Source organism: Mucor mucedo (genome assembly GCF_025094135.1).
Source record: "Mucor mucedo strain NRRL 3635 chromosome Unknown EV154scaffold_86, whole genome shotgun sequence".
Taxonomy (NCBI): Eukaryota; Fungi; Mucoromycota; class Mucoromycetes; order Mucorales; family Mucoraceae; genus Mucor; species Mucor mucedo.
In genome coordinates this window covers 88,526-104,801 of record NW_026252370.1, presented here as the reverse complement: position 1 = coordinate 104,801, position 16,276 = coordinate 88,526, and the positions used below count along the sequence as shown (strand labels likewise).

The window sequence follows — 16,276 nt, the reverse complement described above, 5'->3', positions numbered from 1 at the left end:
TATAGTCATACCAGCCAATAAATAAGCCGTTTACAACTGATTGAGGGTCTACCTATTTCGACAAAAACCTGACTGGTATTATACACACCAATGAATAAGCTCCAGAGGTGGGTTGTAAAACAAATTGCTGCTCGATGTTATAGTTCGCATTTGCAAGTTAAAAAAAAGAGGAAGCCAGATTCATGTCACTATTTGTCTAAGATGGATGTGTCATCATCTGGTTCCAATAAACACCTTTAAGTGTTTCAATCATTCGTTATACTGCATAATGTAAAAATGAGTATAAAAAAACGACGTGTTTTTTTTTATCAATATCGAATAGGTTATACTTTCGCTATTAAATAAAATGTCTTAATCGCTATTTTCAATCCATGCCAATGATACTTTTTTTGTAAGGCCTGTAATATAAAATTTGCATCGTCTAGCAATCTTTCTCGCCACGAAAGAACTAGCCACCATCGCGGCAGCAGCTAGTCCTATAAGTAAGAAGAATAAACGCGAAAACAAAACCAGAGGCAACTCCTGTTAAACAAGAACGATTACTCACTAAATGATATTTATTGTAAGTGCTTTTAAAAATTCGAATCAACGTCTAGTTGCACACTGTTGAATTTGCAGTCTTGGAAATGACCGATTTTCAAATAAAAAGGGTCCTTAAACAGATCTACCGCAATAAAATGGAATAATCCAGGCAAGAAGAGTTCTCAAGAATTACAGAACAATTGGGTATAGCCAAGCGTTGTTTCATGTTCATACATCCTTCCAATCAACTACCCCCCTTTTCAGACAAGCTGAATGCAAAAAATTAAATTAAAAGTTGTACCACTCTCTAAATTCATCGCACCAATTTTTTTTTTTTTTTTTTTTTTGATACATTGATAAGGAATAATGAAATATGCTGATTGTTTTTAAGGGTTGTTGCCACTTTTACAAATAACAACGCTTTTTCAATGTTCAGGGCAAATAATTTTGTTGAGTAAATCGTGGATTTTATATATACGATCATCTTTTCGGTACATTACAAAGAGAATGAAAGCCCCTTTAAAGTAGCATAATCCCAACATTCGACTACGCGCACCCTGGCTGTCCCTAATATCTGACTTTTAAATCGATAAAAATTCCTGCGTCATCTTGTTTTTGTAATTTTTTTTTTATTGCTTTTTTTTTTTGAGAATTGTTTTTTCCCTTTAACAATTCTCAAGATCTTTGCAAGATAAGTATAATTCTACACTTTAGCCTTACCTTAGGGGTGTGTATGTTGCTTGGTGTTGATAGTTTTCGATATCAAACGACAAAACACGCAAGTCTGAGGCCCTTTAGATCTCATTGCTTTCTTTAAGGGTGTACTGAGTCCTTTCTTGCGGATGTAATCCTGGACTTGGATCAGTTTCAGCACTTGATCCCCAAGTGATGGATTGTTGGTAATGAACTATAGTTTGTGTCGAGGCCCTTTAGATCTCATTGCTTTCTACAAGGGTGTACTGAGTCCTTTCTTGCGGATGTAATGTCCTGGACTTGGATCAGTTTCGGTGCTAAATTATAGTTTGTTTGTGTCGAGGCCCTTTAGATCTCATTGCTTTCTACAAGGGTGTACTGGATCCTTCCTTGCGGATTTAATCCTGGGCTTGGAGCAGTTTCGGCACTTTGACCACATGGGTGCTAAATTATAGTTTGTTTGTGTCGAGGCCCTTAAGATCTCATTGCTTTCTTTAAGGGTGTACTGGGTCCTTCCTTGCGGATTTAATCCTGGGCTTGGAGCAGTTTCGGTGCTAAATTATAGTTTGCTTATGTCGAGGCCCTTTAGATCTCATTGCTTTCTACAAGGGTGTACTGGATCCTTCCTTGCGGATTTAATCCTGGGCTTGGAACAGTTTCGGCATAGCCCATTCCATTGCGTTTTTTATTTTGCATATTGCGTTTTTAATTTCGGATGTTGATCAATAACTAACGCTTATACAGTAGGAATCTTATAGTCTAATGGGTGGCTAACTATACCACCGACCTTTTTTTTCATATGTCTTCCAAACTTAAAGACATGTTATTGTTATTATTTCTCTATTGACTATGCGTAGCACTGATTGTCCAATATTGATATTGTTATTGATGGCATACTCAAGTTGTTAGGAGTAGTATCCTCGGGCTCGTCCCTTCCATTTATTAGAAATACTGTTTATTTTTCCTCTTCTTAAATCTTCAGTTAACTTTTAACATCAATAAATCTGACACGAATTCAAATTGATCCTATTGTTTTTTTTTTTTTTTGTAACCTTTTTTTGTGCAAAACTATCCTATCTTAAGCCTACTTTTACTACTGCCATCATAACTGGAGTTTAAGGGACTGGGCCATAAAAGACTGGCTGGTCAGATGGGTATCTTGACGCTTTTTATTTATACATTGATGGCCTTTCTGCTGAATCACTCTTCTGAAAACCCGCGTGCCCATACAGCGTCTACAACTACGCCTTATTTATCCTCCTGTGGCTATTGTGTGGGCTCTACCGTAGCTACTGTACGATTTTATAAAAGTCAGGTTTCTTTTTAAAGGCTGAACAACCGTCCATGCAAAATAAGTTTGAGACCCTCATCCTCATCTTTACCCGCCCAGTCGACTTTTTTTTTTTTTTTTTTTTTTTTTTTCGTTGTCTGTTGAGATTCAAAATTCCATTGATTATAGGCCTAAACGCACACACTCTGCTTTCAATAGCTGCATCAAGAATGAATAAATCAATGCTATCTTCCTGCTAGATATATGGCTGTGACAGCAAGTGCAAAACTAATGCTTAATTTCAAGTTTTTTTACTTAAAACTTTGAATATACGTGATTTACGTTGAGCTGCTGTAAAGCTGCCTTAACATGAGTTGTTGAATTGCCGTATAGGGCTGTTCGCGTTTCCATCTGTTTATTTAAATACAAAAAAAACATTATTTATATATTTTACTTGTATTTACAGATGCTTCTACTGCAAGTAAATACTAGAACATAATGAATCATTTAATCGATAATTATATCATCCTGACATAAACCAGTCTATCAGCTCTTTAAATAAATATAGTCCACATTTTTGTATGAAAGTAAACAACATTACAAAAAGGTTAGTTAGTCGTGCTTTCTATTTTTTTTTTTTAAAAAAAAAAAAAAAAAAAAAAAAAAACTCTAAAAATTACCATCATTGTTTGTAAAAGATATATTGTCTTTTCTGTGGTATTGCGGCTACAGCAAAGTCTTTGCTATTTTCTAGCGACCTCCAACTTGCGCTCTCAGATTTTGGTCGGGATAGCTGTAAGTCATATTTTATGTAACAAAAAATCGCTTTTCTTAGGGACAGCCAAAGTGTACGTAGTCGCAACGCAAGATCTGTGATTTGGATGTTCTGTTGACCTAGGAACAAGGATATCAATCAAAAACAATGTAACAATTACAAATAAGTGTATATTAAACGATTTATACTTATTTTGACAATTCTATCGCCTTTGAGCTCGTTTGATCTTAATCTTACGCAGAAATATGAAGGTAAAGTCCAAACGAGAAACTGAAAGTGAGCAATAACACACATATATTGGTTTAAACTATGTTGGTTGTAATAAGTTTCTAACTAGTTCAAGTTATTAAGTTATGTTGACCTCTTGGTATCTATTAAATTTAGGCCTCGTCTATGCCTTGCTTAGTAATCAATTCATGCTTCAAATGCAGCGTCTTTCTTCTTGTTTTGGTTTTGAGGATCTGTCTTGTGAATTGATCTACGAGACCTATATTACATTTAAAGCCTTTTAAAGCATTTGCGATTGGGTCAAAATGGTCAATATTTAAAAGGTCCAATCCTCTCCTATTACCTTTGCCGGATTTTCACACTTAATAAGGTACAGATGAGTAAATAACTGATGTGTCCGCTTACGTAAAAAATGTACTCACACATCTTAAAGCTCCACTAATGCAGCTGTAAGATCACCCAAATATTGCTTGACAGAGGAGGCATCTCATTCTTTTCATGGTACTTGTTTATTGCGATAAAGTGATAAAAAATGGGAACCGGATTGTATTTATCAAGGTTGTTTCTTAAAAGAGACATGGATTTTAGATTGTCGGTATAAGGTTTAGCCGTATACTTCATGCTTTTTTATTTTCGGGTTGACCCATTTATTTTAGAAAGTTAAACATAAGAGCTGGAGAGTACTCACTTATTCTTCTTAAATGAAAAAAAAAAGAAAGCAAATAAATAATTATGCCGGTGATCAGTGCATAACAGTAAAAACAAAATGCGAGTGGTATTTACCAAATATGTCCACGCATTCTTGTTTTTAATTGGTTGAATCCTTTTTATGGATATCCTGCTAAATTAGTACGATGGATAAGCGTATAAACATGTGAGGGGGAACAAAAGAGTTCAAATTATGCAGGGCATTTTTTCATTGGAGAGCAAACTGAGCAATCTGTGCCCAAACCCAGGGACCGGAAGTTGAAAAAAAAAGGAGCATGTATTTATTGTCATTTGTCAACCCTTTTTTTTTTTTTTTTCTTTATTCCTCTTCTTATCTTTTCTTCAAATCATGTTAAAAGTGAATGCATCGCAATGGCTGCGATTCCGTACGCATTTCAAAATCCCACGTTCTGTCGAAGTGACACCTATGCGATCGCTGACGCCCAAATGCATTGGTCGCAGCATTGGTACGCAAACCGAGCATAGTCCAATGAAATTCGAAGCACCTACGACTACGACAACACCAGCTTCGGTGACGGCCGCATTCCAAGATCTATTGGGAGTGAGTGCACCCAATGCTCCACCGGACGATCTGAAAAACACTTTTTATCAACGAGAATTACCTACTTCACTTGTTCGATTTGCTTCCCCCGAAGGCAAGAAATTGTTTCGAGAGGCCATGGACGATGGTCATGCGGAAGGGTTTTTCCCTCTGACGGGTAATTTTACAACGCAATCGGAACCTGCTTATTGTGGACCTAGCTCATGTAAGTCATGGACTCTCTCTCTCTCTTTTTTCTTTTATTCTTGCTAATCATGTTGAGTTTAGTGGCCATGGTGTTGAATGCTTTAGAAGTAGATCCCAAGAGAAGATGGAAAGGCAATTGGCGATGGTTTTCGGGTATATATTAAGAGGGGAAACCTTATTATACAAAAGAGAAAACTAAAACTGACAATATATATATATATATATAGACGAATTTTTGCAGTGTTGTTCCACCAAAGAGGATATGAAAAAGAACGGTATCACCTTTGACAATTTCGCCTGTTTAGCCAAATGTCATTGCGATGTACAAGTCAAGCGAGCGCACGATTTTACGTTTGAAGAATTCAAGAGGGATGTGGAAACAGTGACATCGACCTCGGATAAATTTATGGTGATCTCCTTCTCTCGTAAAGTGTTGGGACAAACGGGGGATGGACATTTCTCTCCCATTGGAGCTTACAATGCCCAAGACGGTAAAGTCTTGATCTTGGATACCGCACGCTACAAATATCCTAGTTACTGGTGTCCCATCGAAACCTTGTATGAATCCATGAACCCCATTGACGTCGAAACAGGTCGCCCGCGTGGTTATTTCATCTTGAGCTACGACGCTGAACATCCACCCATGACATTATGTTCAGTCAAAGCAGATAAGCATTCCGACACACTCAGGGTAGCACCAAAGGAGACAGCTACTACTGATACTGCTGATGCTACAGCTGCTGCTGCTGCTGCTGCTGCTGCGACGGCTGCTGAGGCGAAATTGAATTGGTCCACACTGGCCAAGTCCTTCTGTCAACGTATTCCCGAGAATATGTGGCTGGAGAAGCCTCGAACGTTAGAGCATGTGGTACAATTAGTGCTTCGCAACGTGCCAAAGGAATACACATCGATCCTTGCCAACCAATCACTGGCATCGTTTAATGCCGCCACACCGGATAAAGCGGAGGAATACATCAATGAATTACTATACGATACAACGAAATCGCCACTGTACCCTGTGGTGATGGATGCACTTTATCCGGATCGTGAAAACCAATCTTATACCCCCATAGATTATAATGCGGCGTTTGCTACGCTTTTCGTACTTGGATCACCACGCATGTTGTATACGTCGCTGCCGAGAGAGATTCAAGATCAGCTGGATGTTTATCGAAAGCGGGACAAGATGACGCCCATGATGAAACAGGAGGTGAATCGTATATCAGAGGAAGTGACGGATTTGACAACGACCTTTTGTACGTGTGGTCCGGGTTGGACCATGACGGATGCTGATAAAGATGGGGACAGTCTATTAACGAAAAAGACGTGTTGTAAGTCACCATCCTCATCCAAATAAAAGAAAAAAGGGGGTGGGAGGGAAGACGAATTTTTAATACATTTTTTTTATTTATTTAACATTTGAATTCGAGATTGACGTCGATGGGATGAGAAGAACTTAATTGAGGTCTTTGTAAATATTTATCACGTAAAATGTCACGTACTCTATTCAACAGTTCTTGATAAGACTGGTTGGGATTTTCTCGAAGTGCACCTTGTTTGAAATTAGTTTTTTTTTTTTTTTTCTCTCTTTCAAATGTTGCCTTTTTTGTTTATTTTCACTTACTGATGAGAGCAAAACTCATGGCGCCTGTGGCTTTACCGGCCTCCTGAGCATCAGCGGAAGTTTGATCGTCTTTACAACCGGAAAACATGATGACATCCGCTTGGGATGTATTCTTTCTACGGACTTGATCAGAGATATTACGTGCCTCAAAGAGTTGTTTACCCAACGACATGATGGACGATAAAGCGCCATCCTTGTCTCCTCGAGCATAGGCGATACCTGCGGAAAAGATACCTTGTCCCGCATGCTTGAACAAGTTTTGTTCCTTGATTTCTCCCTTGGTAGAATAGACATAAGGTAAATCCAGCACCGTGCCTGAATGACAGCTATCAAAAATGGCAGTTAAACGACACTTTGCGGGTAAAGGTCGAACCAAAATATCATGCATATCCTAAAAAAAAAAAAAAAAAAAAAAAAAAATTAGCTCGTCTTTCTATTTTTTTTTTTGGTGGGGTGTAATAAATCATTACATCATCTTTAATTTGTCCAGAATCTCCTTCGAATTGATCGAAATCTAAAGGATAAATGGTCTCATCAAATGAATCATCCTCGTCACTGTGAATATCGCTCACTCTGCCACCATGACCACTATAATGGAAAAAGAAGCTACCGACGTCATGTTAGCTCTCTCTCTCTCTTATTTTCCAAAATAATCACTCCCTCCTCCTCTTTTCATCTTACGAATCGTCAGGCTGAGCATCATCCACAAGCCATTTCATGCCAGCTAAAATATTTGCACGCGTTGGTTTAAACTTATCCTCTTCTTGATCATCTGTTAACACCACCATATCGTTCTATAACAAAGGATAGAAAATTAAATACATAGATCACTCGGAAAAAAAAAAAAAAAAAAAAAAAAACTCTTTTGTTTACCTCATCAAACTCATATTGGCTCATGATAAACTTTTTGATATTAGCTACATCATTATGACAACCTATGCAGAAAAAAGTCAGTTCGTGCTAGTACAATTTGAAAAAAAAAAAAAAAAAAAAAAAAAGTTTCTCTTCGGTTCATACCACTCAATTCATTTGCAGTTCCGGTATAGTTAATACCGATCAATAAAGCTCTCTTTCTACCATGACCTACATTTTTTTTTTTTCAGTTTTTTCTTTCCACCGTACACTTACTGAAATGCATCAAAAAAAAAAAAAATACCGTACAGTTGGAGAGTTCGAATTCTTGAGCATCTTCATCATCTACGGTAGGATCGACATGTAAGAAGAACTCGTTTCCAGGATTTTCTTCACTATGGGTTGTCATGCCACTGCCATACTGCACTAATCAAGAAAAAAGAAATTAGTTTTTTTTTTTTTATTATTTTGGGGGAGGGGGTGACACGACTCGAACTAAGCCCATATCTGTAAGAACTCTCTCACCTGGATCGGGGCCTGGGTTATGCTTGGATTGAGGAGGTTGAGAATAAGAAGGGTTGGGATGTTCATAGTCCTCTTCAGAGAAACCTGGATCGTTACTATCGTCTTCGGGATTACCGTAGCCGTACGAGTTGGATGAATAACTGCTGGTATGATGCGAGGTCTGTAAAAAAACACGGTTTCTTTAGGGGGGAAAACGCGTTTATGTGTGATTTTTTTATATATATATATATACCTTTGTGGAAGAATAGTAGGAAGTACGTTGTTCTTCCTCTTCTTGTCTGGGGTATCCGTAATCGTCCATGGTTTTAAGAAATAATGACTAAAGGAGGAAAAAAAAGAAAAAGGGAAAAAAAAAAAGGGCCAAGACATGATTTATACTAAATTCTGGGTTCACAAAAAAATTAAAGTTTTATTTTGAAATACAGTAAAAAGGAATCTTTTTTTTTCTCGTTTTACTGCATAAACGTGGTATTTGGTTTGTTTTGACCGTCGTCAAACAATGATGCAAGTGTTGCTGCGTAAAATAGGTTATTTATATTAAAAAAAAAAAAAAAACGTCATGTTTAAATTTTTTGTTACCTTGCCAATCTGTTTCGTTCTCAAAAAATGGTGTAGCCGCCGAAGAAAATAAACTCTGCCATGCAGCCAAAGACACATTATTCTGCACAAATGACTCTCCATTATTCCCGGCTGATGATGTTGCTGCCGAGGAAGGCAAATCAGTATCTCCCCAATCGCTCACGATGGCATGCACGCTCATAGGAGACAACTGCTGCTGCTGTGTCGGTGCTGTCAAGCTCGTTTCTTCATGTATCGTATCCGTTCCAATTAAATCCATCAAGGTTTGCAAAAGAGGAATAGCGGGTGGTGCGTTGGTCATGACATGACTCATGGGTTGAATACATTCATCGATGGACAGCTTGACATATTCTCGAGCCGAACTAGCAATCTTTGGATTCGTGCTTGTGCAATTATAGACATGGATGAGACTCGCTTGAAAGACAGAATAGCCTATGGTGAAGAAAGATGTCAGCTATTGAATAGAACCCCCCTCAATGTGTGTGTGTGTGTGTGTGTGTGTGGGAGCATGCTTACCGGCAAAATTCCAGCCGAAATGTACGACTTCGGAGGGAGTGAGTAATCTAGCAATGTCAACCACACTCTTGGCAGCTTCTGTGCAACGTGTATTAGCCTCCTCGTACAATTCCGGTAACACGTCAGATTTATCAGACACCATAAAGATGCGGTAGAGAAGAATGATTACGACATGATAACAAGTCATCAAAGGTCCAGCTTCTCTGACTTTGTTGGTCATGATTTTGTTTCTATAGATCGATCTGGCTTCTTCCGAGCTCAAGCGTTGATGCTCCGGTACCTGGGAAAGCCAATCCTGAAGCATACGGTAGATGCTTTGTACGGTGTGATGCGTCGATACATGTTTATAGCCCTGCGATTGTGCTTTAGCCGAATAGATGCGACGAAGCACTTCTCCTAGGATCCCCGAGAGCTTGATAAAGTTAATGAAGACGGAGTAATCTTCGTTGCCGTTGGGACCGCCATTGACGTGAGGTAATTCGATATCACAATCGGCGTCTGAGATGGCTAAAGGTCTACCCATGACCGCACAGCACCAACGATCGGTAATATATGTACAATACCACAATCGTTTACGCGCCTCAAACATTTCGTCGGTTAATGGTAGTTTCTCCAGCGTTCTATGAAGACCTAGTTCCTGTGCCTACACAAGATGATTCATTAAGTTATTAGTCTCAGCTTCGATGGTGTGTGTGTGTGTGCATCCCTCCTCCTAATTTTTTTTTTTTTTTTAGGTGTACCATTCGCACGGCCATACCGGCTCTAAGCCAATTTTTATAAAAGGACTTGTCACAATCTGGATAGGCACATAATAAAATCAAGGCTTGAATGGTAGCGAGTCGTGGAGTGAGGTATTCTTTTCGGACAAGATTGGTGGTATAGTCAGCCAGAGTGGTGAATAATTCGGTACGGTTGCTTCCGGCGTTGATAAAGATGGGGTCGTCCTTTTGCAGCAAAAGACAGACGTGTGTGCAAATGGCGTAAATGAGGATGGTGGCTGGAGGCGGATCTGAGCGGCCTTCATAAGCATCCATAAACGTTTGTTTTTGGACGACGGGTAAACTTGCATGATCCATTTCGAAAAACCTTAATGGGGCGGATTATATGTGTGAGCATACGGAAGGACTATTTCATTATTATATATTTACCTGGTGATGAGATCTGTCAAGAGGGACTTGGATACAATGCTGGTATTAAGATCCAGTTTATCCGTTTCTAATTGATCGACGTGCTCAGCCATAGTTTTATCTCGAACAAACATGACGTCGTCATCCATGACATTGATCTTTTTGAAGCGAACGGGGCCGATAGGGTCTTTTTCATTGGGTATATCTCTTACTTCCTCCACGACTTTTTCGTCGGTGGATAGGATATCGCGTACTAAATAATAACCCGAAGAACTCCCCAGATATCTTACGACCTTGTTGTGTTCGATGGATTTAGGCATCTCGACCGTCTCCTTTTTCTCTTCTCCTTCCTGCATTGTCTTTAATAAAGCTTCCATCTTTTTCAATCGTGTTTCTAAGCTTTCAATGTAGCTATTTAAGAATAATCAGCATTTTTTATTTTTTATTTATTGGCGATTCCATTGTACCACTTACCCTTTTGGTGGCCCTCTTTTTTTTGTCGTCTATTGTTACCCCCAAAAAATGAAGTCAGTTTGGTTGTGCTTTTAGCCCGGGAAAATATTAACCAATATCAAATTTAAACAGGGCACTCACATCATTAAATGTACATTCCCATCCATATTGTTTACATGTCATACATTGTTGCGAGTTATCAATATCACATCTACCCAAGAGAGGTTAGTTAGTACAAAAAAAAAAAAAAAAAAAGAGAGAGAGAGACTTGCTTGATTTTCTTTCGACGACAGATATCACCTATTTTAGTAGAAGTGTGAGTGACAGGCTGAGAAAAAAAAAGAAGAAATTGTATATGCTTACATGCTCTGGTTATTCGGGATCGCTTGGTTCCTGATGGTGGACTTTTGCTGGAATCTTTATTTGGAAAGTGGCTATTCCAGCTAATCTCTTGTGCCTGTCCTACTTTTTCCATTCAAGGTCTCTTTCCCTTTGTTAGTTTATCTAAAGAGAGAGAAGGAGGGGAAAAAAAGAAGGGGTGGGGGTAGAAAAAGTAAAATAAAGAAAAAAACTATGGGCAAAACTCAAAAAAAAAAAAAAAAACGGTAAAACCTTTATCCCAAGTAGGCAAAACCCTTTTTTGTTGCTTTATTCGACAGCCCCTTTAATGAGGCTGAAGGAGTAATGCCTAAACCTTTATTCCGAGATTTTTGTGTTTGTCTTTTTTTATTTTCTGGGTTTTAGGGGGGGGTGGGTCTGTACGTCAGAGATACACGCGCCCAACTTTTTTTTGACATTTTTTTTATTTTAGCTGAGTTTAAGTATGATGTTCATTGCCATCCCCCCCACCTCAGATCGATCTTTGGTGTAGCGGTGTGTAACATGAGGAGTATCTGTGATGATTAAGTTTTTTTTCAAAAACATCCACTATGGTTAGAATTGATGAATAATATATTCTTTCTTAGAATACTAGTTTGCGTGAGGTCAACTTTTGAATTAATAATACAACGATCGGGCTTTTTAAATTCTGCATAATATATAAATAGTTGCTTTCAATTGATCTTTCTTTCTTTTTTTTTATTATTATAACAAAACACACAAAATGGTTTCTAACACTAAAATTATCTTTGCCAAAATCCCTACTACTTTCCCCGTTGCTGGTGAACACATGATTGTCGAAAAATCTGAGATCGATCTCGATGCTGAACTTCCTCAAGGTGCTATTCTCCTCAAGACTTTAGTCTTGTCTGTCGATCCTTACATGCGTGGACGTATGAGAGATGTCAGTATTCAATCCTACTCTCCCGCTTTCCCTCTCAACCAACCCATGTCCGGTCACGTCGTCACCCAAGTTCTCAAGTCCAACAACCCCAAGTTTGCTCAAGGCGATCTTGTTTACGGTCTTGGTTCCTTTGCCGAATACGTGCTTGTACCCGAGGCTTACACCCCCTACTTTGAAGTACGTAACGAAATCAAGACATCAGGTCTTCCTATCAGTAACTACGTTGGTGTCCTCGGTATGCCCGGTATGACCGCCTATGTTGGGTAAGGAAATTATTATGCGCGCTAAAAGAAAATTATCATCACGTATTAAAACTCCTCTTTTTTTTTTATATATAGCTTAATCAAGTTTGGTAAACCTGTCAAGGGCGAGACCTTGTATGTGTCTGCTGCCTCTGGTGCAGTTGGTCAATTAGTGGGACAAATTGGTGCTAGACTTGGTTTGAGAGTGGTTGGTTCTGCTGGTTCAGATGAAAAGGTGGCCTACTTGAAGGAACTTGGTTTCGATGCTGCATTTAACTACAAGACCACAGATTACGAGGAAGCCCTTAGCGTTCATTGTCCCAACGGTATTGATATCTACTTTGAGAATGTAGGTGGAAAGATGTTGGAGGCTGTAATTAACCATGCCAACCGTTTTGCACGTATCGTGTGCTGTGGTATGATCTCTCAATACAACACGCAAAACCCTGAACCTATTCATAACTTGCTGCAAGTTGTGGCCAAGTCGCTCGAGATCCGTGGCTTTATTGTGGGTGATAGCCCTGAAATGACAGAACCCTTCAGAAAGGATGTGACCGAATGGTTGAAGGCTGGTGAGATTAAGTATCGTGAAGATATTGCTGAGGGTATCGAAAGTACCCCCGAAGCCTTAATTGGTGTCTTGCGCGGTAAAAACTTTGGTAAACAAGTTGTTCATGTTGCTGATTTGTAAATACAATATAACATATAAAAAAAGATTTCTTTTCCCATCCCCCACATTTATTCCTCAATAAAAAAAAAATAAAAATAAAACCCATTATAAAAAAAGGCCACTTTTGTTTTACATAAAAGAAGTTTTAAGCTTGTAAAATTGATTCAGAATAAGAGACGCCTTTGTACTTACCCTTGAGCGAATTTCTTGTGTTAGGTGAATATACAAGAGAATGACGGGTACTCAGCCAACTTGCTTAAGGAAGGTCGAGTCCTCGTTTACCCACCTGCCTATTACCTCCTGTCATCTGTGTATTGGTTTTATCTTTAGTTAAATGAGATATTGTAAAAATAAACGCAGACTGTATCAGTTTACCCATTTTAATTTGTGTGTGAATAAACAACTTTGTTTAATTTGTGTGTGAAAAAATAAAAAATAAAGAAACAATCCTTTTGATGTATAAAGAACACAATGTATCAACCTATACTCTATATAAACGCGTTCGCAAAAGAAAAGAAAAAGTCCAATCTTTTTCACATTTCAAACATCCAAACCCAAAAAAAAAAAAATGTGCTATACAGACTACGTAAGTTGCTACTACCCCCTTAAACTAATTTAAAAGCCCAATAAACTCACACTAGAAAAAAAAAAAAAAGTATCGTCAGAAACAAGTTCCTGCACGTCCCAGACATATGCCCAACACTTATTGGAGATTGATCTTTACTCCCTTGAGCGGTATTGAACGTGCCATTGTACAATCTTATAACTCGTCCAACATGTATGCTAATTTTATGAGCCAAGCGCAAATCGCGTTGGACCCGTACAATATCAAGATCAAGAGCATCACTTTGAAAGTACCCCAACAAGAGAAAATCAAGGAGATGGAGATTACTACCCAAGCAGATTTCTTGCGTGCTCTCAACTTGATTCCTGTGTCTGACGCTATGTTCGATCCCAATCGTGGTATTGAGGCCTATGTTCATCAGGAAGGGGAGACGGTCAAGAGCCCTGATAGTGGTTATGCTAGTGGTGCCAATGGATTCTTTTAATTTGAAAACCCCCCACCTCCCCACTTTTATCTTAATTTTGCTTAATTTTACCATTTTTTTTTTTTTGCTGATAATCATTCAATAATAAAACTCTCTCTTTTTGCATAAAACTTATAAAGTGAATCTGCTCGCTTTTGGAGAGGTCATCATTCAACTTTTATCAAACAATATAAAAAGCTGTACAAGCTTGTACAATGTCAAAGGTGAAATCAACAGTATTTTTCATTTCGTGCGCAATTGATATTTGGCTTTTTGCATTATATCACTTAAAGAAAAAAAAAAAGGTGGAATAAGAAATATATCATGAAAGCTAACATTCTTTTTTTTTTTTTTATTAGCAAGTATGCTACGAGACTTTTTTTTTTTTTTATACCATTGACAGTATTGGAAAAGATGGAGTTCTAGATCATCAGTAGCAGCTGTGGCGGTTTTTGTCACAATGTCATCCTTTCCCTGCTTTTTGATATGTTTTATCAGAAATAAAAAAAAAAATGAAAACAAAATACGTCATTGGAGATACATGCTAGATTAAAAGATTTTGTTTTAGTTTAGCCAAAAAAAAAAAAGGGTTTTAACACTTCTTATGCGACATGATCACTTTGGGGAGTAAAACGTAGGGTTGGGGAGCGGCTATCACAATTACCGTAAAAAAGCCAGTCCCTTCTTGAAAAAAAAATTTTTTTTTTATACTGAATATTTGACAATCCGATTAAAGCCCCCAAAAAAAAAAAAAAGTATAAAAGGAGCGAAAAAGTAAGCAATGAATTTTTTTCTTTAGTGACCGTACTCTACAGGATCTGTATGCAGTATGTTTCAATTCTACGTTTTCTAAACTAGATACAATCCCAAAGTTAGTCGATGATTTTCAGTAGACCTTCTTTTGAGTGAAGTGTGCCGATCATTGTTCTCTGAACAGTTTTCGTCAGTTGATGATCTCGCCTGTCTTTATTCCAAGGACATGGCAAGGAAGGCGCTACAAGTCTGATAACTTAATTTTTTTTTTTAATTATAAATAACAAACGAAAAATTAAAACCATTATTGTATGTCATGTTTCATGGCGATAAATCATGTTCACTTGTTAACTGAACACCACTGTTATTCAATACCTTTAAATGTATGTAGAAAAGTTTAACACATTGGTTGTTATTTTAGCATGCATTCATAAACTCTTTGATCCCTACACCAATCTTGAAGGCAGACCGATGCTTTTTCGGGAGATCGTAGAACAAGTTGAACAATCTCATTCAAAAGATCTTGCGGTGTTCGTCTACTTATTGCATTCTTTAAGCGAAACATATTCCCCCCCATCTTTCTTACAGACACTAAAAGTGTTGCTCCGGAATGGACCACGCAGAGGCTTTGTACCTATGCTTCCTTTCTATTTTTAATTGAACAAGAGAGCGAATAAAATCAATATTATAATGATTGTTTTGACTTTGCAGTATATACCATATTTAGTAATTCGGACTGTTCTTTTTTTTTTTTTTTTTTTTTTGCGCGGCCAAGCGAAGCGCAGGTCGAAGCAACAGACATGTATCAATATTATAATGATTGTTTTGACTTTGCAGTATATACCATATTTAGTAATTCGGACTGTTCTTTTTTTTTTTTTTTTTTTTTTGCGCGGCCAAGCGAAGCGCAGGTCGAAGCAACAGACATGTATCAATATTATAATGATTGTTTTGACTTTGCAGTATATACCATATTTAGTAATTCGGACTGTTCTTTTTTTTTTTTTTTTTTTTTTTGCGCGGCCAAGCGAAGCGCAGGTCGAAGCAACAGACATGTATCAATATTATAATGATTGTTTTGACTTTGCAGTATATACCATATTTAGTAATTCGGACTGTTCTTTTTTTTTTTTTTTTTTTTTTGCGCGGCCAAGCGAAGCGCAGGTCGAAGCAACAGACATGTATGAGTATAATAAACACCTACTGAGCTGGGAGGGGCTGTAAGTCCCGACCAACACAGTACACAAAACATTGAATGAAAAAAATTGATTAGCATTGAGTGATCTGGGAGGGGCTGTAAGTCCCAACCTACATAGTACATAAAACATTGAGTGAAAAAAATAATGATTAGCATTGAATGAGCTGGGAGGGGCTGTAAGTCCCGACCAACACAGTACATAAAACATTGAGTGAAAAAAATTGATTAGCATTGAGTGAGCTGGGAGGGGCTGTAAGTTCCGACCAAGGCCAAACTCTTTCTTTTGCACCAATTGTCTGATCATACCCGTTTTCACGCACGGTCAACTTTATGTTGCTTTATCACGGGTCCGTAATCCTGCTAATCTCAAAGTAATGTTACTGAAAGGGCAGTCATTTTCAAGACTCACAGACAACGTTGTATTTACTGAAGTACTAACTCGAATACAAAATTAAACATAAAATATTCATTATCAATAAAATC

The 16,276-nt window shown here is 37.9% G+C and overlaps 3 protein-coding genes across 3 annotated transcripts; 2 read left to right on the top strand and 1 right to left on the bottom strand.

Moving 5' to 3' along the window:
- The first annotated feature begins 4,531 nt into the window (after positions 1–4,531).
- Positions 4,532–6,343, top strand: EV154DRAFT_604846 (Phytochelatin synthase-domain-containing protein). The gene is made up of 3 exons (XM_051607437.1): positions 4,532–4,963; positions 5,026–5,097; positions 5,172–6,343. Exons 1-3 carry the CDS (start codon positions 4,546–4,548, stop codon positions 6,299–6,301), a joined length of 1,620 nt encoding a protein of 539 aa, XP_051454833.1. The 5' UTR covers positions 4,532–4,545; the 3' UTR covers positions 6,302–6,343.
- A 217-nt stretch (positions 6,344–6,560) lies between these two features.
- EV154DRAFT_539339 (caspase domain-containing protein) lies at positions 6,561–10,787 on the bottom strand (the record flags this gene model as incomplete). Its single annotated transcript, XM_051604340.1, has 14 exons — positions 6,561–6,959; positions 7,039–7,156; positions 7,250–7,340; positions 7,586–7,651; positions 7,730–7,765; positions 7,946–8,105; positions 8,178–8,223; positions 8,402–8,459; positions 8,525–8,956; positions 8,993–9,140; positions 9,381–9,683; positions 9,781–10,126; positions 10,189–10,578; positions 10,762–10,787. 14 exons carry the CDS (start codon positions 10,785–10,787, stop codon positions 6,561–6,563), a joined length of 2,619 nt encoding a protein of 872 aa, XP_051454832.1.
- A 930-nt stretch (positions 10,788–11,717) lies between these two features.
- EV154DRAFT_447953 (uncharacterized protein) lies at positions 11,718–12,890 on the top strand. The gene is made up of 2 exons (XM_051597145.1): positions 11,718–12,165; positions 12,241–12,890. The coding sequence occupies exons 1-2, from the start codon at positions 11,723–11,725 to the stop codon at positions 12,833–12,835; spliced, it is 1,038 nt and encodes a 345-aa protein (XP_051454831.1). The 5' UTR covers positions 11,718–11,722; the 3' UTR covers positions 12,836–12,890.
- The last annotated feature ends 3,386 nt before the right edge of the window (positions 12,891–16,276 follow it).